This window comes from Chiloscyllium plagiosum, unplaced genomic scaffold (assembly GCF_037043375.1).
Source record: "Chiloscyllium plagiosum isolate Xiang-an unplaced genomic scaffold, Cpla_swu_hap1 HiC_scaffold_5, whole genome shotgun sequence".
Lineage (NCBI taxonomy): Eukaryota > Metazoa > Chordata > Chondrichthyes > Orectolobiformes > Hemiscylliidae > Chiloscyllium > Chiloscyllium plagiosum.
This window is the reverse complement of record NW_028270143.1, coordinates 108,134,360-108,156,799: the sequence shown is the minus strand read 5'-3', so window position 1 is coordinate 108,156,799 and position 22,440 is coordinate 108,134,360. Positions and strand designations below refer to the sequence as shown.

General features: G+C 44.8%; 1 protein-coding gene across 1 annotated transcript in view; it reads right to left on the bottom strand.

The window, feature by feature from the left end:
- ptprn2 (protein tyrosine phosphatase receptor type N2) overlaps positions 1-22,440 on the bottom strand; it is a 970,059-nt gene that overhangs the window by 637,450 nt on the left and 310,169 nt on the right. The window contains exons 5-6 of the mRNA XM_043690698.2: positions 9,661-9,817; positions 510-996 (exon numbers count right to left, since the gene is read on the bottom strand). Coding sequence (XP_043546633.2) covers positions 510-996; positions 9,661-9,817 — 644 coding nt within the window. The remainder of the gene's footprint in view (positions 1-509; positions 997-9,660; positions 9,818-22,440) is intronic.

Below are 22,440 nucleotides of genomic sequence, written 5' to 3'. Positions count from 1 at the left end.
TGGACAGTCATTCTGGTGCCAGCCTCTTAGTGGCTGTGGCCAGCAACATGCTGCCCATAAATCCATGCCATTCCCAGATTTCACAATGGGCATCACCACCATACATTAACAGTGCTATGGCTGTACCTTATGTAGAGCGGGTTTGTTTCAAAGGTAAATTACCTCTATCTGAAAAGAAATCTCTCCAACACGAAATTGTATACTCTTTGATTGGCTCCTAGAGATCATAGGGTGGGCGTACTGTTCTGCAGTTTACCTGGCAACACTTCTTTTTAATGCAGAAGTAGAATGCAAAACCATAATAGATATAAAAAGGTAACCACAGGTTTGGAGAGAAAGTAGGATTGTTCTTTCAGTCAGGGCCTGGATGTGTGTGAAGTGCAGACTGACCTCCCACTATCCTGTAAAATTCTACGTTTCCTTGGGAAATAGCTAAGCAATAGCCCTTGTAATCCACCAATGTTTACTTGGTATCATTCAAATGTTTTGATCTAAATTTTTATGCGTACCATCCATGTGGCTGAGCAGATTGTTTGCATTGATTGCCCTGGCGCTGGATTCTTGCAGCACTTTCTCCGTTTTCACCTCTGGCAGCCTATCGTCAGCTTTCGGAGGTTGACCATCCATGCTCGGATGACCCCCCTGGCTCTCTTTACTGGGTCCTTCTTGCTGTTTGCTCCTTGATGAGCCCAGTGTTTCCTTAAGCCACACTTCAGGCTGGTTCCCTGGTGTAGTAGCCTGCGCTGCCAGTTTCCGTGACAAATATCTCTCCAGAAGTGCTAACAGTTGCTTTCTGTCGATGGCCTCACTGACAGGGGCAGGGCCCTGTGGCTGAAGATGACCTCTCTCCTGCTTGAGAAGTCTTAAGGGCTCGGCTTGACCTTGTTTGCTGTCGGGAAATTGATGATGAAATGCGAGGAACTGGCTTGACGGAGATTTCCCTCGGTTACTTTGCAGGAAGTCATCCAAGGCAGAACTCGACTGGGCGATCTCACTCTGTCACCAAAACATAAGACAACATGGTTTGCAAAATCATCAGGGTGTGATGCTGGCTTTCAAAACAAAACATCATTATCAACAAGCTGGTTTCGGTGAATTAAATTCAGATCGTTAGTTCTTACTATGCTTGTTTCACGGTGGAGAGAAGTCTACAAAGAGGACACTTGGTCCAAATGATCTAAATCCTAATTTCATGGCTAAGTTTTCCATATCTGCACTTCCAAACCTGCTAACCTTTTCTCCATTCACTTTAACAGATGGAAATCTATGGTTTGTGTGTGAAAAAGTGACAAACCACATTCGTTATCTGTGATGTTTGTTTTTTCAACTTTGCTTCTTGTTTTTTCTGACCTATGGTTGCTCTGCATGTTCTCTATTCTGTAACTAAGGACTGCACCTGGGTACCTTTGTATCTAAGATGGCGCTGTAAGTGGCAATTTTTAATCTTTCCACTGTACTCATTTGAGTATATGTGACAATAAAGAAAAAGCTAATTCAATACAGTTCAATTTACAATCAAATTTCTTCCACCTGCCGTCTACAGTTTAATCTATCATTTTTTTTCATGTCAATTCTACCTCACGTGAAGTCTCTGCAAGAATGATGGAAGAATGCAACCATGAGCAGATGGTCTGACAGATTACAGTATAGCAGGTATGTTCTTTAGAACTCAGAGTCATAGAGATGTACAGCATGGAAACAGACCCTTCGGTCCAACCTGTCCATGCTGACCAGATATCCCAACCCAATCTCGCCCCACCTGCCAGCACCCGGCCCATATCCCTCCAAACCCTTCCTATTCATATACCCATCCAAATGCTTCTCAAATTTTGCAATTGTACCAGCCTCCACCTCTTCCTCTGGCAGCTCATTCCATACACGTACCACCCTCTGCATGAAAACGTTGCCCCTTAGGTCACTTTTATATCTTCCCCCTCTCACCCTAAATCTATGCCCTCTAATTCTGGACTCCCTGATCCCAGGGAAAAGACTTTGTCTATTTATCCTAACCATGCCCCTCATAATTTTGTAAACCCCTATAAGGTCACCCCTCAGCCTTCGACGCTTCAGGGAAAACAGCCCCAGCCTGTTCAGCCTCTCCCTATAGCTCAAATCCTCCAACTCTGGAAACATCCTTGTAAATCTTTTCTGAACCCTTTCAAGTTTCACAACATCTTTCCGATAGGAAGGAGACCAGAATTGCACGCAATATTCCAATAGTGGCCTAACCAGGTCCTGTACAGCTGCAACTTGACCTCCCAACTCCTCAATACTCTGACCAATAAAGGAAAGCATACCAAATGCCTTCTTCACTATCCTATCTACCTGCTACTCCACTTTCAAGGAGCTATGAACCTGCACTCCAAGGTCTCTTTGTTCAGCAACACTCCCTAGCACCTTACCATTAAGTGTATAAGTTCTGCTAAGATTTGCTTTCCCAAAATGCTGCAACTCGCATTTATCTGAATTAAACTCCATTTGTCACTTCTCAGCCCATTGGCCCATCTGGTCAAGATCCTGTTGTAATCGGAGGTAACCCTCTTCGCTGTCCACCACACCTTCAATTTTGGTGTCATCTGCAAACTTACCAACGGTACCTCTTATGCTCGCATCCAAATCATTTATGTAAATGACAACAAGTCGAGGACCCAGCACCGATCCTTGTGGCACTCCACTGGTCACAGGCCTCCAGTCTGAAAAACAACCCTCTACTACCACCCTCTGTCTTCTACCCTTGAGCCAGTTCTGTATCCAAATGGCTAGTTCTCCCTTTATTCCATGAGATCTAACCTTGCTAATCAGTCTCCCATTTGTAACCTTGTCAAACGTCTTACTGAAATCCAAATAGATCACATCTACTGCTCTGCCCTCACCAATCCTCTTTGTTACTTCTTCAAAAAACTCAATCAAGTTGGTGAGACATGATTTCCCATGCATAAAGCCATTCTTTCCTTCATTTAATATGTATCTTTCTTCCAAAACTAATTTGTTGCACCAACTCTGTCCTTGTCTTCAAAGTCTTCCTGTGATGTTAGTCATTTCCACCGTTGCTAGAAGAAATGCCTGGCCAGCATACAGTGATACAGCCACCTTGACACTACCCTCACAAGCTTAGATATAATAATAATTTGGCTCAGTTTTTGCCTCAGAAATCTCTGGGTTCAAGCTCCACTTGAGGATTTTAGTCTTTACTGGGTAAAACCAATGACTGCAGATGCTGGAAACCAGAGTCTAGATTAGAGTGGTGCTGGAAAAACACAGCATCTGAGGAGCAGTAAAATCGACATTTCGGGCAAAAGCCATTTACTGCAAATTCAGTGCAGTACTGAGGGAAAGATGGCAATGTTTGATGGAGATGCTGAGCTTATAGAATGGTTTTAGATGCTGCATGCTTATTCAAAGAGCAAGTTAAAAATCACACAACACCAGGGTTATAGTCCAACAGGTTTAATCACCTGATGAAGGAGCGGCGCTCTGAAAGCTCGTGTGCTTCCAATTAAACCTGCTGAACTATAACCTAGTGTGTGATTTTTAACTTTGTACGCCCCAGTCCAACACCGGCATCTCCACATCATTTTAAAGAGAAAACTGGAATCATAGACAACATTACTCCTTCAAACCAGAAGCAATTAATGAGGCCATTTGACTTGCATTCATTGTTCAGACATTGTTGCATTCAAAATTGAATTGAATTGAATTTATTGTCACGTGTACCGAGGTACAGTGAAAAGTTTTGTCTTGCGAGCAATACAGGCAGATCACAGAGTTAAGTAGCATAGATAGTAAATAATAGGTAAACAGTGGCAAAAACCAAAACACAAGTGCAGGCAAATGCTAAGAGCTGCTGTGCCTACCTACAAAACAACTGCATTTGCAATACAAACCTTTTCATTGTATCTGAAACCCTGTTGGGCATGTTGAAGAGATGAGAGTTCTATACATAAATGAACTATTCTAATGGCATTAATTTTGTGAAGACTCATCAAATGTCCATATGAATAAAAAGGTTCAACTGAAAATTGCAGTGACTCAGGAAACCTTGCACATAGAAACAGGACATAGACAGGCAACACTTAGTGGTGTTAAAATAGATAACAGAGAAACAAAAGGGACCTATGAGATTTGTAGAAACAAAGCTCAGAATCCAACCAATGCAGAGCAGTGATCAGCCAAACTAAAACAGCAGTAAGGAGAATGCTTGAAGTGGGAAGAAGCATCTCCGATCTGTCTCATCATGGGAAGATAAACTGATAGAAGACTTTGAAGACAAGGACAGAGTTAGTGCAACAAATTAGTTTTGGAAGAAAGGTACATATTAAATGAAGTCTGATGATGGGCATCTGACAAGGGGGCCTTGTAACCAACAGTTAATTCAGGGCAGAATCTTGTGCTGTTGTTAGTGGCGTTGCTAGAATGCATAGGAACAAAAGAATGGGAGGAGGCCATTCAGCCCCCTGTGCCATTCTGCCATTCAATGAGATCATGGCTGATCAGAGGCCTAAATCCTTATATCTGCCTTTGCCCCTTACCCAGTAATAACTTTGCTTAGCAAAGGTCAACTACCTCAGATCTAAATTTAACAATTGATCTGGCATCCACTGCTATTTGTGGAAGAGAGTTGCAAACATCTACCAACCTTTGTGTGTAGAAGTACTTCCTAAAGTGTCACCTGAATGATCTTAATTCTCAGACTAGGATCACTAGTTCTAGAATCTCAAATCAGTTTGTTTAAACTCCAGAGAAAGCAGGCCCAATTCATATAATTTCTCCTCATAGCTGCTGAAGTTCAGATATCAATATTGTAAACCGACACTGTATGCCCACCAAGGCCATGGTCGAGGCTACTACATATAGCCACCTAGAGACGTGTAGCTGTACAGCACGGAAACAGATCCTTCGGTCCAACTCGTCCGTGCCAACAGATATACCAACCTAATCTAGTCCCATTTGCCTGCACTTGGCCCATATTTCAAAGCTCCTTGGATGCTGCCTGAACTGCTGTGCTCTTCCAGCACCACTAATCCAGAATCTGGTTTCCAGCATCTGCACTCATTGTTTTTACCCCATATCCTTCTAAACCCTTCCTATTCATATATCCATCCAGATGCCTTTTAAACATTATAATTGTACCAGCCCTCCACCACTTCCTCTGGCAACCTATTCCATACAATGGAGTACCACTGGATTTGTCGGAGTTGACTAAGGTGACCTCATTTCTGAGGAAATCCAGTTACTGCAGCTGGAAAAGATGATGCTTACTGAGCAGAAGCCTCTCACTGACATGCAGACAACTGAACTGAAAAACTGATTGCGAGGAGAGAGTGTGGGCTGGAAAAGCACAACAGGTCAGGAAGTATCTGAGGAGCAGGAAAATTGACGTTTTGGGCAAAAGCCCTTCATCAGGAATGAGGCTGGGAGCCTCGGGGGGTGGAGAGATAAATGGGAGAGGGCTGGGGTGGGAGAAGGTAGCTGAGACTGCAGTAGGTGGATGGAGGTGGGGGTAAAGGTGATAGGTCAGGGAGGAGGGTGGAGCGGATAGGGTGGGAAGGAAGATGGACAGATGAGACAGATCATGACGGCGGTGCTGAGCTGGAAGGCTGGAACTGGGGTAAGGTGGGGGGGAGGGGAAATGAGGAAACTGGTGAAATCCACATTGAGTGACGATGGAGGAGGCCCAGGACCTGCATGTCCTCAGCAGAGTGGGAGGGGGTATTGAAATGTTCGGCCACGGGGCAGTGGGGTTAATTGGTGCAGATGTCCTGGAGATGTCTTCTGAAGTGCTCTGTGGATAGGTGTCCTGTCTCCACAATGTAAAGGAGATTGCATCGGGAGTAACAGATACAGTAAATGACATGTAGAAGTGCAGGTGAAACTCCGATGGATGTGGAAGGCTCCTTTGTGGCCTTGGACGGAGATGAGGGGGGACATGTGGGCACAGGTTTCGCAATTCCTGAGGTGGCAGGGGAAGGTGCCAGGAGGGGAGGGTGGGTTGTGGGGGGCGTGGACCTGACCAGGTATTCGTGGAGGGAACAGTCTTTAAGGAAAGCAGGTAGTAGTGGGGAGGGTCATATCTCTGGTGGTGGGGTCAGTTTGTAGGTCGACTCCCACAGCTACCTGGACTACATCTCCTCCCACTATGTGTCCAATAAGAACACTATCCCTTATTCCCAGTTCCTCTGCCTCCGCTGCATCTGCTCCCAGAAGGACCAGTTCCACCACAGAACACATCAGATGGCCTCCGTCTTCAAAGACTGTAATTTCCCCTTCCATGTGGTCCACGACGCCCTTCAGCGCATCTCATCCACTTCCCGCACCACCTCCACCCTCAAACCCTACCCCTCCAATCACAACAAGGACAGAACCCTCCTTGTGCTCACCTTCAACCCCACCAACCTCCGTATGCATCACATCATCCTCTGTCATTTCTGCCACCTACAAACAGACCACATCACTAGAGATATATTTCCTTCCCCACCCTATCTGCGTTCCATTAAGACCATTCCCTCCACCACACCCTTGTTGGGTCCACACTCCCCACCAACCCACTCTCCCCTCCCGGCACATCCTCTGCCACCACAGGAATTGCAAAACCTGCGCCCACACCTCACCCCTCACCTCTGTCCAAGGCCCCAAAGGAGCCTTCCATATCTTTCAGAGTTTTAGCTGTACTTCCACCCATGTCAGTTACTGTATTTGTTGCTCCCAATGTGGTCTCCTCTACACTGGGGAAACAAGGCGCCTACCCACAGAACGCTTCAGAGAACATCTCCGGGACACACGCACAAAGCAACTCCACCATCCTGTGACTGAACACTTTAACTCCCCTTCCCACTCTCCCACGGATATGTAGGTCCTGGACTTCCTCCATTGCCAAACCCTCACCACCTGATGCCTGGAAGAAGAACGCCTCATCATCCACCTTGGGACACTCACTGTGGATTTCACCAGTTTCCTCTATCCCCCTCCCCTTACCATATCCCAGATCCAACTTGTCAACTCAGCACCGCTGTCTTGACCTGTCCTACCTGTCCATCTTCCTTCCCACCTAGATGCTCCACCCTCCTCTCCAACCTTCACCTCTACCTTCATTAACCTATCGCACTCTGAGCCACATTCCCCCCAGCCCCCCACCCCACCCCCCCACCCCCTTTCATTTATCTCTCAGCCTCCTTGGCCCACAAGCCTCATTCCTGATGAAGGGCTCATGCTGGAAACATCGATTCTCCTGCTCCTCGGTTGCTGCCTGACCTGCTGTGCCTTTCCAGCATCATACGCTCAACTCTGACCTCCAGCGTCTGCAGTCCTCACTTTCTCCTAAGCGAGGACTCTGAGCACTGAGATTCATTGAGAAGGGCCGAGGATGGTTGGAATGGCGAACATCCTGAAACGATGTAGTACTGTCCACATAACTGCTCATGTAGCCGCATGATGCATAATTATTAACTTGATTGCATCCATATGTAATTAATTCATGTTGATGACTGGATTGCAACCAGCCAGGATGTAAAAGTATACAAAATCTATGTTTTCCTTTTCTGGGGTGGAGAGATGCATGGTGGGCCTAGCAACCTACTCCCCACTGGTGTAAAATAAACCATTTAATGTTTGGTATGGACCTGGATGCTGATGGATTTACCTGTACTATTGAAATGGTGAGACATTGAGAAAGTGAGGAAATACAAAGAGAGCTGGCCGCCCTTGTACACCAGTCACCGTAAGTAGTCAAGCAAGTGCAGCAAACTATTGATTAGATTCCCTTCAGTGTGGAAACAGGCCCTTCAGCCCAACGGTCCACACTGACCATCCAAAGAGTAACCCACGAAGACCCATTCCCTACACCTAACACTACAGGCAATTTAGCATGGCCAATACACCTAAACTGCACATCTTTGGACTGTGGGAGGAAACCGGAGCACCCGAAGGAAACCCACGCAGACGTGGGAAGAACGTGCAAACTCCACACAGACAGTTTTTAGATTAGATTAGATTAGATTACTTACAGTGTGGAAACAGGCCCTTCGGCCCAACAAGTCCACACTGACCCGCCGAAGCGTAACCCACCCAGACCCATGCTCCTACATTTACCCCTTCACCTAACACTACGGGCAATTTAGCATGGCCAATTCACCTAACCTGCACATTTTTGGATTGTGGAAGGAAACCGGAGCACCTGGAGGAAACCCACGCAGACACGGGGAGAACGTGCAAACTCCACACAGACAGTCGCCTGAGGCGGGAATTGAACCCGGGTCTCTGGCGCTGTGAGGCAGTAGTGTTAACCACTGAGCCACCGTGCCGCCCACGGTGTTGCCCAAGGTGGGAATTGAACCCAGGTCCCTGGCGCTGGGAGGCAGCAGTGCTAACCACTGAGCCACCGTGCCGTCCCATGGAAGGCAAATGGTGTATCTTCCTTCATTTTAAGTGGAGCTGTGTCTATAAGCCAGGATGTCTTACTGGATCATACTAGGCCTTGGTGAGACCAGACCTGGAGGGCTGTGCTGTTTTGGTGTCCCCACTTAAGAAAGGATACACTCGCCATGGAGGGAGTGCAGTGAAATTTCAATGGGGATTGCTGTAAGATGACAACTTGGGCTGCATTCACTAGAGTTTGAGAGGGGATCTGACTGAAACACATAAAATTCTAACAGGGCTGACAGGCTAGATGCAGGATGTTTTCCTGCTGCAGGGATGGGGGGGGTGATGTTTAGAACTAGCAGTCACAGTGTCTCACAAGGGGGTAGATCATTTAGGACTGGGACGAGGAAACATTTCTGCCCTCGTAGGGTCATGGCCTGGTGGACTCCTCAACCATAAAAGGTTGTGGAGGCCAAGTCACTGAACATAGTCAAGATGGAGGTGGATTGTGATTTTAGATTTTAAAGGGATCAAGGGATATGGGAACAAAAGCAGGAAAATGGCATTGAGGTGGAGGATCAGCCATGGTAACACTGAATGGTGCAGCAGGCTTGATGGGTCAAATGGCCAAATCCTACTCCTAGTGTCTTTGATTCGACATAATTAGGGGTGGCAATAGTGCGCTCGGATCCTATTTTTAAGCAGAATTATGTTCTGGGAGAGAAAGCCAAACAACTCCTCTCTCCAGGGCTGGGACTGATCCAGCTGTAAGCCTGCCTGTCACTGTGTAGTCTACACGGTAGGTACATCCTCGAGGTGGTGGGATGTCCATCAGTGGGGACTTCCCAAAAAGAGCCGGCCTGGGTCTCTCGCCTGTGCTCCAGGCCACGGGAAATACACCCAATGTCACATCCTGAGGGTCGAAGGGGCAGAGTGTGGGGATAAACTGACTGGAGGAAATTGTGAATTAAATGGGGGGAAAGGCTCCAGAAAATCAGAAAATCTTGAAATCAATTTGCTCAGGTATCGTGACTTGGTAGACAATGGGAGGAAGAACATGGATGTGTAGGGCATGACTATGCAGCATTAAGAGACAAACTTGGGCCACACAGAAACGCGCTGCCAACTTTTTATTATCCTACATCTGCTTCCCAAGACGGTTGTAGAATGCACAAGCTCTTGTACTCTTGTCATCAAAAAAGAGCTATTGCTGTCATATATTGCCATGCATTTTATGGTTTTATGTGGCAGTGACTGTCACAGTTGTGACCATTTTTAAAGAGAGAGATGAAAATCAATACCAACCTTGTCAGTTCTGCTCTTATGAGATGGCATGGGATTAGCTGGCTGCGAGAAAGCACTGAGGAGCTGAAGGTACTGATGGAGAGAATTGAATCCTTGCAGGTCACCATGATCTGCCCTTTCATAACTTTCCTCACTTGTGACCTTTTCTTGTGTAGCCCTAACAATGAAAAAAGAAAGGGGTCAGATGAGTTAAATTTGAATTCAAAAACCAAGTCAAAATGGCTCAGGGTGAATTGATTGTGAACAGTTTTCTTTATCATTCAACAGAGAATGGTTCAAGATGGTGACACTGCAAAGACACAGGCTGGTCTTGGCCCCCAACAAAGATATTCTACTTAAGTTGCTCAACCCTTTTCTAGTCCACGTTACCCCATTCACAGCCAATTGTTCTTCTGGTCTCCCCCAGACTTCAGCCAATGGCATTCACTGTGTCAACCACGGATTGGAAACTATAGTATTGTTAAGATCTTAAGTTTCTAGTAATATTGCACAAATCAGATCCCACAGCGTAACCTGGCTCCAAAGACCATTTGGTTTCTTTTCAATCTGTTTACCACAGAGGTCACTCACTGAACATACTTATAACATGCTGCCAATGCATTTTTAAGAACAAACAACAATACAGCACAGGAACAGGCCCTTCGGCCCTCCAAGCCTGCACTGACACATTTTGCCCTTCCATATTAAAACTGTCTTCACTCACTGGATCCATATTCCTCTATTCCCTTCCTATTCATGTATTCATCCAGGTTCTTCTTGAACGCTGCTATTGTGTCTGTTTCCACCACCTCCTTTCGCAGTGTGTTCCAGGCACTCACCACCCTTTGTGTGAAAAGCCTGCCTCACGCATCTCTTTTAAACTTCCCCCCCACACCCTCACCACATCTTGAACCTGTGACCCCTAGTAATTGACCCCTCCACCCTGGGAAAAAGCCTCATACTTTCCACTCTATCCATGACAATCACAATCATATAATCTTCGATCAGGTTATTCCTCAACCTCCTGCGTTCCAGTGAAAACAAACCCAGTCTATCTAACCTTTCTTCATGGCTAAAATCCCCCATACCGGGCAACATCCTGTAAACCTTTTCTGTACGCTCTCCAAAACATCCACATCCTTCTGGTAGGGTGGTGACCAGAACCGTACGCACTATTCCAAATGTGGCCGAACTAAAGTTCTATAAAGCTGCAGCATAACTTGACTATCCTTATATTCAATATCCCTTCCAATGAAGGCAAGCATGCCACAGGCCTTTTTTACTACCTTATCTACCTGCAATGCCACCTTCAGTGATCTTTGAAGCTGCACACACAGAACCCTCTGCATATCAATATTCCTAAAAGTTCTGCCATTCACTGTAATATATTCCAACTGGACTTGACCTTCCAAAATACATTATCTCACATTTGTCTGGATTAAACTCCATCTGCCATTTTTCTGCCCATGCCTCCAACTGATCTATATCCTGTTTTTTCCTTTGACAATCCTCCTCACTATCCACAACTCCACCAATCTTTGTATCATACACACATACCAAATAGACAATCTACATTTTCCTCCAAACCATTTATGTTGATCATGAACAGCAGAGGTCCCAGCACTGATCCCTGTGGAACACCACTAGTCACAACTCTCCAATCTGAAAAGCAGCCTTCCACTGCCACCCTCTGACTCCAATGATGAAGCCAGTTCTGTATCCATCTTGTCAGCTCATCACTGACACGATGTGACTTCACCTTTTGTACCCATCTGTCATAAGGGACCTTGTCAAAGGTTTTACTGAAGTCCATGTAGCCAACATTAATTGCTTTTTAAGATGGGTAGAGGGACAGGTAGCATTGAGGAAATGGGGAGGCTGCAGAAGGATTTGGACAGGTTAGGAGAGTGGGCAAAATGGTAGATGGAAAACAACATGGGAAAGTGTGAGGTCATGCACTTTGGTAGGCATGGACTATTTTCGAGATGGGAGAAAATTCAGAAGTCTGAAGTGCAAAGAGACTTGAGAGTTCCAGTCCAGGATTGTCTCAAGGTAAACTTGCAGGTTGAGTCAGTAGTTAGGAAGGCAAATGCAATGATGGCATTTATTTTTAGAGGACTTGAATACAAAAGCAGAGACACACGTCTGAGGCTCTACAAGGCTTTGGTCAGCCCACTTTTGGAGTATTGTGCACAGTTTTGGGCCCCAGATCTCAGGAAGGATATACTGGCCCTGGAGTGTGTTCAGAGGAGGTTCACAGAGAATGGTCCCAGGAATGAAAAGCTTAACACATGAGGAACATTTGAGGACCCTGGGTCTATACTCGATGGAGTTTAGAAGGATGAGGGGGCGATCTAATTGAAACCTACAGAACAATGAATGGCCTAGACAGATTGGAGGTTGGGAAGTTGTTTCCATTGATAGAAGAGACTAGAACGTGAGGGCACAGCCTTAGCGTAAAGGAAAGACCTTTTAAAACAGAGATAAGGAAAAACTACTTTAGCTAGAGAGTGGTGAATCTATAGAATTTACTACCACAGAAGGCTGTGGAGGCCAAGCCATTGAGTGTACTTAAGATGGAGATAGAGAAGTTCTTGATTGTCAAGGGATCAAGACAGAAAGCAGGAGAATGGGGTTGAGAAACCGTCGGCCATGATTGAATGGTGAAGCAGACTTGGTGGGTTGAATGGCCTAATTTCTGAGAGAAAATGAGGACTGCAAGATATTAGAGATCAGAGTCGAGAGTGTGGTTTTGGAAAAGCACAGCAGGTCAGTCGGCATCCAAGGAGCAGGAGAATCAATGTTTTGGGCAAGGGCCCTTCATCAGGAATGAGGCTGTGAGCCGAGGGGTAGCGAGATAAATGGGGGGGGGGGCATAGAGCTGATGCATTTGAGAAATTACAAATTACAGCCACCAGCCAGGAGTGTGGCCACATCTTGTCAACAGTTATCTACTGAGGCCACTTAACCAGTCAGCCCCATCAGGTCCATCTACAGAAACTCAGTGGAAAAGGAATTGGCTAGGAGGGGTAGCAAAGGTGTCTGCTTCAGGGGGAAAGAAACTGTGCGCATTTTTTTTGGGAATGGCACTGCAGGCTGGGGTAAAGGGAGATGAGCACTGCAAGGGGAGGATACAGTAAAGCAAGGGTGGGAAGGGGGCCATTCGAAGAGAGGGTTTGCCCATGGTCAGGAGCATCCTGGTTTCAAGGCTGGTTCAATATATGACCATACTTGGCATGGACATCTCAAATGGAGAGGAAGGTGAGCAAGGGCCAGGGATCTCTCATCGTATGAGCTGAAGATCCCAAAATTTGGCACAGGTGAAAGTCAGTGGTAAGGCTCTTAGTCCTGATGCAAGTAGGAAAATGTAGGCGGATGTATTCTGAGGGCGTGAGGAAGGTGCACAGAGGGGATTGCTACTGTGGGAGGTTCAGAGAGGAGACTGCGACTGAGAGATGAAGGTAATAGTGAAAGTTGCACAGCATGAGCCTTGGTGGGATGCGGCTGAAGTTGGTGTGAGGCAGCAGAGAGAAGATTGTGGCATGTACCCTGGCTCAGCAGGGATGGCCTTTGAGCTTCTTCGAGCACACACTGCTGTCCAATCCTCCAGGGTCTGAGGAGACAGTACAGACCTGGGTAATGACTTCACACCAGGCTGCTAACGTCTGGTGGCATGACATCTTCTGGGTAGAGAACTGCTTGCCTTTGCACCATCGCCCTTTGGCCAGTAACTCGCGGTCCCTGTCAAGTGAGCAGGGTAGCTTCAGCATGCCAATATCCGTCTGGGTACCCAGCTGCCTTTCAAAGATGGCATCAACGCAGGGAATGCTGATCTTTCGGTGGATACCCATTGAGTGTCGAGTTTTTCTGGGAATGGTGTGTGGTAAGATGGGGTCAGAATCAGAATTCAGAGATTCCATGGGGTGAGGTAAGTCATTAACGAAGTGGACTTGATGAGATTTAGACAGTAAAGCAACTCGCACACTCAGTAGAAATCCTCCAAAAAACACTCTCACAACTCGGACTTAGTTGAAAAAAACATTCTTAATGCTGTTCCCATTCAAACCAAAACAAAAATCAGATTGATAGGAAATCCTAGATTCTGAGTTGAACCTTTTTTACTCAAACATTGTATCCATACCTTTTTTCTAAACATGTATTAAAATGAATGAAATTCAATCAACAATTTGGAGCAGTGTTAAATAATGAAAGGATGGAGAGGGTGCAGAAGAGGTTTACCAGGATGCTGCCTGGATTAAAGAGTATGAGCTATAAGGAGAGACTAGAAAAACTCAGGTAGGTGTAGTGGACTGCAAAGAGGGATACCTCAGATTACAACAGGATCTTGACCAGATGGGCCAATGAGCTGAGAAGTGGCAGATGGAGTTTAATTCAGATAAATGCGAATTGCTGCATTTTGGGAAAGCAAATCTTAGCAGGACTTATACACTTAATGGTAAAGTCCTAGGGAGTGTTGCTGAACAAAGAGGCCTTGGAGTGCAGGTTCATAGCTCCTTGAAAGTGGAGTCGCAGGTAGATAGGATAGTGAAGGCGGCGTTTGGTATGCTTTCTTTTATTGGTCAGAGTATTGAGTACAGGAGTTGAAAGGTCATGTTGCAGCTGTACAGGACATTGGTCAGGCCACTGTTGGAATGTTGCGTGGAATTCTGGTCTCCTTCCTATCGGAAAGATGTTGTGAAACATGAAAGGGTTCAGAAAAGATTTACAAGGATGTTGCCAGGGTTGGAGGATCTGAGCTACAGGGAGAGGCTGAACAGGCTGGGGCTGTTTTTCTGGAGCGTCAGAGACTAAGGGGTGACCTTATAGAGGTTTAAAAAATTATGAGGGGCATGGATAGGGTAAATAGACAAAGTCTTTCCCTGGGGTCGGGGAGTCAGAACTAGAGGGCATAGGTTTAGGGTGAGAGGGGAAAGATATAAAAGAGACCTAAGGGGCAACTTTTCACACAGAGGGTGGTACGTGTATGGAATGAGTTGCCAGAGGATGTGGTGGAGGCTGGTACAATTGCAACATTTAAGAGGCATTTGGATGGGTATATGAATAGGAAGGGTTTGGAGGGATATGGGCCGGGTGCTGGCAGGTGGGACTAGATTGGGTTGGGATATCTGGTTGGCATGGATTGAAGGGTCTGTTTCTGTGCTGTACATCTCTATGACTCTAGGTCAGTGGATGCTGAGGGGAGATTTGATAGAAGTCTATAAACTTATGGGATGCACAGATATGGTTGACAAACAGAATCTTTTTCCCAGAGTTGAAATGTCTAATGCTATGGGGCACGCATTTAAGCTGAGAGGGGGCACATTCAAAGGAGATGTGAGGGGTAGGGATTTTTTACATAGAGTGTGGTAGGACTCTGGAATGCACTGCCAGGGCTGGTGGTGGCGGTAGATACAAGAGGGACATTTAAGAGACTTTTATATGAATGTTCAAGGAATAGCGGGATATGGACCAAGGGCAGGCAGAAGGGATTAGTTTAATTTGGGGGTCATGTTCAGTACAACATCGTGGACAGAGGTCCCAATCCTGTGCTGGACTGGTCTATATTGAAAAAGCAAATTGACCAGGATCATGGGATTCCGTAAACTGACCTATTTCTCCAGTTCTGTACTTAGTGACGAAGTATTGTTTTGACGGTTAGTTTATATCACCTTTACCCTTCCCCCTTTTGCACACACCACTTTAACTCTACAGCATTCGTTTTTATCTTGGAAATACCTCTGAAGTCAGGATTGTGGGAATAGGGTTGGAGTGTGCCATTTGAATATATACCTGTAATGGGAAAATTGCTTTCTGAGCCAAGACAGCTCCTCCGCTGCTCTGATACATTAATGTTCCATTGGACGGTTTAAGCAACTACTGGCGACATCTTAGCAAGCTAACATCATTCTTGCTCATAGTTATCTACTACTTCTGCCTGCAGCAGGAATCAATTAAATCTCTTTGAGTAATGATTTGCGAACACTACTGAAGCTTCTAAATGTATATTAATGATTTGAAAGCCTTGTGTGATTTAATCAACAATGAGTTATTCAGAAAATTTCCGCACGACAGATCTGACCTGACCAGGGTTTTTTTTGAATGGGATTATTTATTCTCCAAATTACAATTGGTTATTTTTTGTTGCTCTAGTCTTTACGCACTCCTTCCCCCAAACCCCAGCACAGATCCTGACTCAATGATGATCCCTACATTTCGACCAGCACACGTACGGTGACATTCAAAATCAGCCAGCCTTATCCTTGTTCCCTCAGCCTGATGATCTCCTCGTAATCCACGATGGATGCCCACCATTCCTTTGTCCAATCCATGATCCCTCCACTCTTCTCAGGCTCAATCAGTGCTGGAAAGAGAAGAGATGGCTGCCAGCTCTGTTTATGTCGGGGTCTTCCTGAGGCACTCAGGCCGCACTGACCCACAACTGAAGCGAAAACCATAGGAAAGAGCTTCCAATGAGGGAGCAGAAACCTGAAGAAACAGTTGCACACAGGTTGGCTCCTGTACCCGCTCACAGTCAGTCACATGCACCATTGGTGGTGATCCACAGTCCAGCCGTTCAACGATTCTCTTGACAGCTAACTCTTAAGGTCAGCCGATCTGAAGATTCACCAGAAGAAAAGCAAGAATACAGTAGGCTACTGTCACCACCTAACAAGAGCATCAAGTACAGACACAAAGTGGCACAGCACTTGACCTACCTTGTTGTTGTCTCAGAAAGCAATCAATGATTCATCACAGAGAACCACCTGATAATCGCCATGATTAACTGTTGTCCATTTGCTCACAGTGAGCCGATTGAACTGATACGTCCTTTTGCATTTCCCTTGGATTAGTGCACAACAGGTGTTTGTGATCTGATGACAATGAGGAAGCTGAAGAGCAAGGGTTGAAAATAGGCAGTACAATCAAGGATGTAGCAATCCTTCCTGTAACCTCAAATTTATATTCCCAAGTTTAAAAGTCCATGAAAAAAATGCTGAGAAACCTTTGCCTCTCAGTCACAGACTGTCATAGATGAGATCAAAACTGACATCAATCAGCAGACGGACCTTATGTAGAGCTTGGGACAGAGATGCCACACATTGGATGGAATAATTAAATTCAAATGGAAGTGTCATCAGAAGGCTTAAGCCATTAGATCAACTGGTTTCCCTTGATATGGGGAAAACTATGAATAAAATCATTCTGAAACTATTCTTTATTCTTGTCATGTTTCCAAATAAATTCAACATCAAGTTTGATCAAGTACTCCATTTGGGACAAAATGTTCTTATTTCTTCCATGGTGTATCAAACAGCTTTTTCTTCACAAATCAGGTTTCGTTAAATGCTTTGTATAAGACTTGATTGTTTGAGGAACTGCTGATGTGTGACGTAGGATTATTGCCATTACCTCGATTCTGTTCGTCTGAAATATTCTATTTGCAGTGTTTTCAATTAAGATTGAATTTTATTACCAAATCTTTGTCCAGTGAACACATTTCCAACTTTCCAATAATCCACATGAATGGCTCAAGCATCCACTTCGTTTTAAAAGAAACATAAAACCTAGGAGCAACAGTAGGCCATTCAGCCCTTCCTGCCTGCTCAGCTATTCAATTAGATCATGGCTTATTCTCTGTCTCAATGCGATATTCCCACTTTCTCGTTGCACATCTTTACAATCTAAAAATGGATCTATCTCCCTCTTGAATACATTCTGTGTCTTGGCCTCCATAGCCTCTGTGGTAGAGAATTCCAAATGGTCACTATCCTTTGAGTGAAGCTGTTTTTCCTTATCTCAGTGCTAAATGGCCTACATCGTATCCTGACTCTGTGCCTCCTGATTCTAGACTCCCCAGCTATGGGAAACATCCTCCCTGAAGTTTAAAGGTTTCAATCAGATTCCTTCTGATTCTTAGAAACTCTAGTGAATACAGGCTCAGAAAAACCAAACTGTCCTCATAGGACAACCCTACCATTCTCAGTATCAGCCTAATGACGTTCTGCTGCACTCCCTGTATGCCAAGTATATTCTTTTTCGGTAGTGATGCCAAAATTACATGCAATACATCAGGTATGGTCTCACGAAGGCCCTGTATATCTGCTGTACGGCATTCCTACTTCTGAATTTAAATCCTCTTGCTATGATGGCTAATAAACCATATTCCTTCCTCATTGTTTGGTACACCTGCCCGATTTCATTGACTGGTGCACAACGACTGCCAGGTTCCCTCCATACGTTCACACTTGCCCAGTTAAATAACACCCTGTCTTCCTGTTTTCACACTGAAATGTATAACTTCACATTTAGCCACACTGTACTGCTTCTGCCATGTATTTGCCCACTCGTTCAACCTGTCTAAATCACCTTGGAGCCACCTTGAATTCTCCTCACAAACCCACTTGGTTTTGTGTCATCAGGCATTGCGTTATCTGTAATCAAAAATGCCACTCCCCCTCCTCTCTGGCTCCTCTTTCTATCCTTCTTAAAGAAATCTCTATCCTGGAACATTAAACAGCCAGTCCTGCCTCTCCCTGAGCCATGCTTCTGTAATCGCTATGATATCCCAGTCCCATATTCCCAACCACGCTCTAAGTTCATTTGTTTTACCTGTCAGGCCTCATGCAGTGAAATAAATGCAGTTTCACTGATCAGTTCTACCTTGTTCTCTGTCGTGTTCTTACCTGCCTTTACTATTTAACTTATTACCCTTAATTACTGTACCATCCTCAGACTTATTTCTTTTCCCACCATCTCTTTGGGTCCCACATCCTGACAGACTAGTTTAAAGCCTCCTGAGTAACACTAACAAAACTCTCTGCCAGAATATTGGTCACCTTCCAGTTCAGGTGCGATCCTTTCTTCTTATATAAATCAACTCTACCCAAGAAGAGATCCCAATGGTGCAAAAATGTGAATCCTTACCCTTTACACCAGCTCCTTAGCCACCCGTTCATCTCTCTATCCCCTACTCTCCCTAGCACATGGCACTGGGAGTAATCCAGATATTCCTAGCCTCAAGAACCCACTTTTTAACCACCTGCCTAATTCCCTATATTCTCTCTGCAGAACCTCGTCCCTTTCTCTATCTATGTCGTTGGTACTAATGTGTATAATTACCTTCTGCCCGTCACTCCTCCCTTTGAGAATATTCTCCATCTGCTCCTTGACCCTGGGTAACACACCATTCTAATATCTTGCCCACAGCTGCAGAAACGTCTGTCTGTGCCCCTGACTAGAGAGACCCCTATCACAACTGGTCACTTAGAACCTGATGTACTCCTCATTATATTACAGCCAGTCTCAGTACCAGAAACTGGCTATCAGTGCTATATTACCCTGAGAGGGCATCACCCTCTACAATAGCCAAAACAGCAGACTTGTTTGAGATGGGGATAATCACAGGAGACTCCTGCACTACCTGCTTACTTGGAGGTGACCCATCTATCTGATTGTATCAGCAGTTTTTCTACCTTCCTGAAATTGCCATATGTCACACCCCCTGGCTGCTGTAAATTCCTCATTGCCTCAAACTGCGCTCCCCCATATCTGCCAGGAAGAGCACTTCATTCTACTAAAAGCCATCTTTGCCCCTGTAACAATCAACAGACCCAGAAAATACCTAAAGACAAACACTTTGCTCAAAAACCCAGTGTTAGCACAGCCTTCCTGCTCAAGACACGGCTCTGAGATAAGTTAATACCTATCTTGTATATTACAATTCAATCAAGAAACAGATCTCAGAAAAACATTAAAAGAAGTACCCTCCCCTACTCACTATTATAGATGAATCAAAAGAAAAATAACAGATTAAGATTTATACATTTTATAAATCTTAACCTCAAACACTTAACTGATCAGACATTTCAGATCTAATGCAATCCCTACTTTCTTTTGTATGCCATGGTCGAGACACCTTTTCTTCTTTAATCTTTGAGCCTGACAAGTGTGAACCATTCATGCACAGTTTCTCTAAATATGAGAAAGTGAGGACTGCTCCACTCCCCTCCTATTTATCTCTCCGCCACCTCAGCTCACAAGTGTCAGTTCTGATGAAGGGCTCTTGCCCGAAACGTCGATTCCCCTGCTCCTCCAATGCTGCCTTACCTGCTATGCTTTTCCAGCACCACACTCTTGACTCTAAATATGAACCACTGCCTATCCATTATCAACTCCTTCAGTAAGATTCCGTCCTTCCAATTTGTACCTCAGACCTTTATAGTTCCCTTTATGTCGATTTAGGACCCTAGTTTTGGATTCATCTACTTCACTCACCATCTTAATGAAAAAAAATTGATCTTATTATGATCATTCTTCCCTAAGACTATGCATAACAAGAATGATTTGGAGATGTCGGTGTTGGACTGGGATGTACAAAGTTAAAAATCACACAACACCAGGTTATAGTCCAACAGGTTTAATTGGAAGCACACTAGCTTTCAGAGCGACGCTCCTTCATCAGGTGATTGTGGAGGGCTCGACCATAACACAGAATTAATAGCAAAAATTTGCAGTGTGATGTAACTGAAATTATACATTGAAAAATTGATTGTCTGTTAAGCCTTTGATCTGTTAGAATACAGTGATAGTTTCACTTCTTTCATGTGTAAATCACAAATCCTTTTTTTTAAAGTTGCATTCTCGGGTCAGCTGTTAACAATGGTGATAGCGAGACAATATGTTGAAGGTGTTAGCCCCCTGTGTTCTCTGTCTATGACCTGATGTTTAGATTGATTCCAATCTAAAAAGTGAGATAACAGAGTTTTACATAAATTCATGCAGTTTTTGAGCTCAGAGTTCTACATGAATGTATGCAGTTTATGAGCAAAGTGCAATGTAACTCTGCAAGTACAAATTCACCACACAAACTTTATGTGTGTATGTGGGTCTTTGTCTGTCTGTTTGTGTGTGTCTGTCTGGGGTGGGGGTTGTGAGTGTGAGAATGTGTGTGTGTGGTGAGTGCAGAGTGTCTTAAGTCTGTGAGGGGGTGCATGTGTGGGAGTGTGTGTGTCTATAAGGGTGTGTGTGGGTGTCTGTGTGTACCTGTGTCCGTGTGTATGTGAGAGTGTGTGTGTGTAGGAATATCTGTGTGTGTGTGTGTAGTGCAATGGTGATCACCTGTAATGTGACATGAACCCAAGGTCCCGGTTGAGGCCCTCCCTATGGGTACCGAACTTAGCTATCAGCCTCTGCTTGGCCACTTTTCTCTGCTGCCTGTCCCGAAGTCCACCTTGGAGGATGGTCACCCGAAGGTCCGAGGCTGAATGTCCTGGACCACTGAAGTGTTCCCCAACAGACAATCAATTTTTCAATGTATAATTTCAGTTACATCACATTGCAAATTTTTGCTATAAATTCTGTGTTACGATCGAGCCCTCCACTATCACCTGATGAAGGAGCGTCACTCCGAAAGCTAGTGTGCTTCCAATTAAACCTGTTGGACTATAACCTGGTGTTGTGTGATTTTTAACTTCATAACAAGAATGTTTTCATAGAATACAATCCCTACATTATGGAAGCAGGCCATTTGGCCCATTAAGTCCACACCAACCCTCCAAAGAGCATCCCACCCAGACCCATACGCCTACTCTATAATCCTGAATTTACCATGACTAGACCACCTAGCCTGCACATCCCTGGACACGATGGGCAATTTAGCACAACCAATCCACCTAACCTGCGCATCTTTGGGCTGTAGGAGAAAATTGGAGCACCTTGAGGAAACCCACGCAGGCAGTCACCCGAGGGTATCAAACCCAGGTCTGTGGTGCTGTGAGGCAGCAGTGTTAACCACTGAGCCACTGTGCCACCAGTGTCACTTAATCCTCTTTCATTGCACAGTACCCAGTCTAGAGTAGCATGTTCACTGGTTGGCTCCTTGAAGTATTGATATGAAAAAAGCATTATGTGTACACTCCACAAAACTATCCTCCAAAGTACCATTGCTTGTTTGATTTGTCCAATCTCTACTTTAGTTAAATTCACTCACGAATACAGTTGTAGCCTTCCTGCATGCATCTCTGATTTTTTGCTTAATGCCTTCTGTTACATCTCCACTTCTGTTTGGGAGCTTATAGGCAACTGTGAACAATGTTCTCTGTCCCATGGCATTTTTGTTTATGGCCAACCATACAGCTTTGACATCACAATTTTCTGACCCAATATCCTTCCTCACTATTACACTGGCTTTACTCTCTTACTGACAATGCTACTCCATCTCTTTTCCTATTTTGTCTGTCCTTCCTAGCTGATGAATACCACTAGAAATTCAGTACCCATCTTTGTTCACCATTGCAGCCATATCTCTGTAATTGTAATCGATCACAATCACTGACATCTATTCATACCAGTAATTCATCCAATTTATTGTGAATGCAGTATGCACTAAGACATGAAGCTTTCGACCTGTCTTTTTAATATTGTCAGTCATCTTCACTTTAGTTTGCATTATGGCCCCACTTGGTTTTTGCTCTTTTTTTCCGGCCTTTCACTGTTGCTTCTCACCTTTCTGTCTTTTGCCTCTATCTATGTTTCTCCTCCTCCTCTGTCCCTCTGCCCAGGTCTCCATACCCTGCCGTTCTATTTTATCTTCTCCTTGTCAGCACTAGCACACCCCACACTGCCGCTCCCCTGTCTGAGGTAATTGGTCATGGTGCTGTGGCAAAAAGGTAAGACAGTAATCACATTCTGCTTAGAAACTCAATAATTTAAAAACTTTAAACATTGCATTTTAAAATGGGATGAAAGTGGGAAATAAACACTTAATGTTATCTCCAGGCATTTTTGTTAAAATGGAATTAT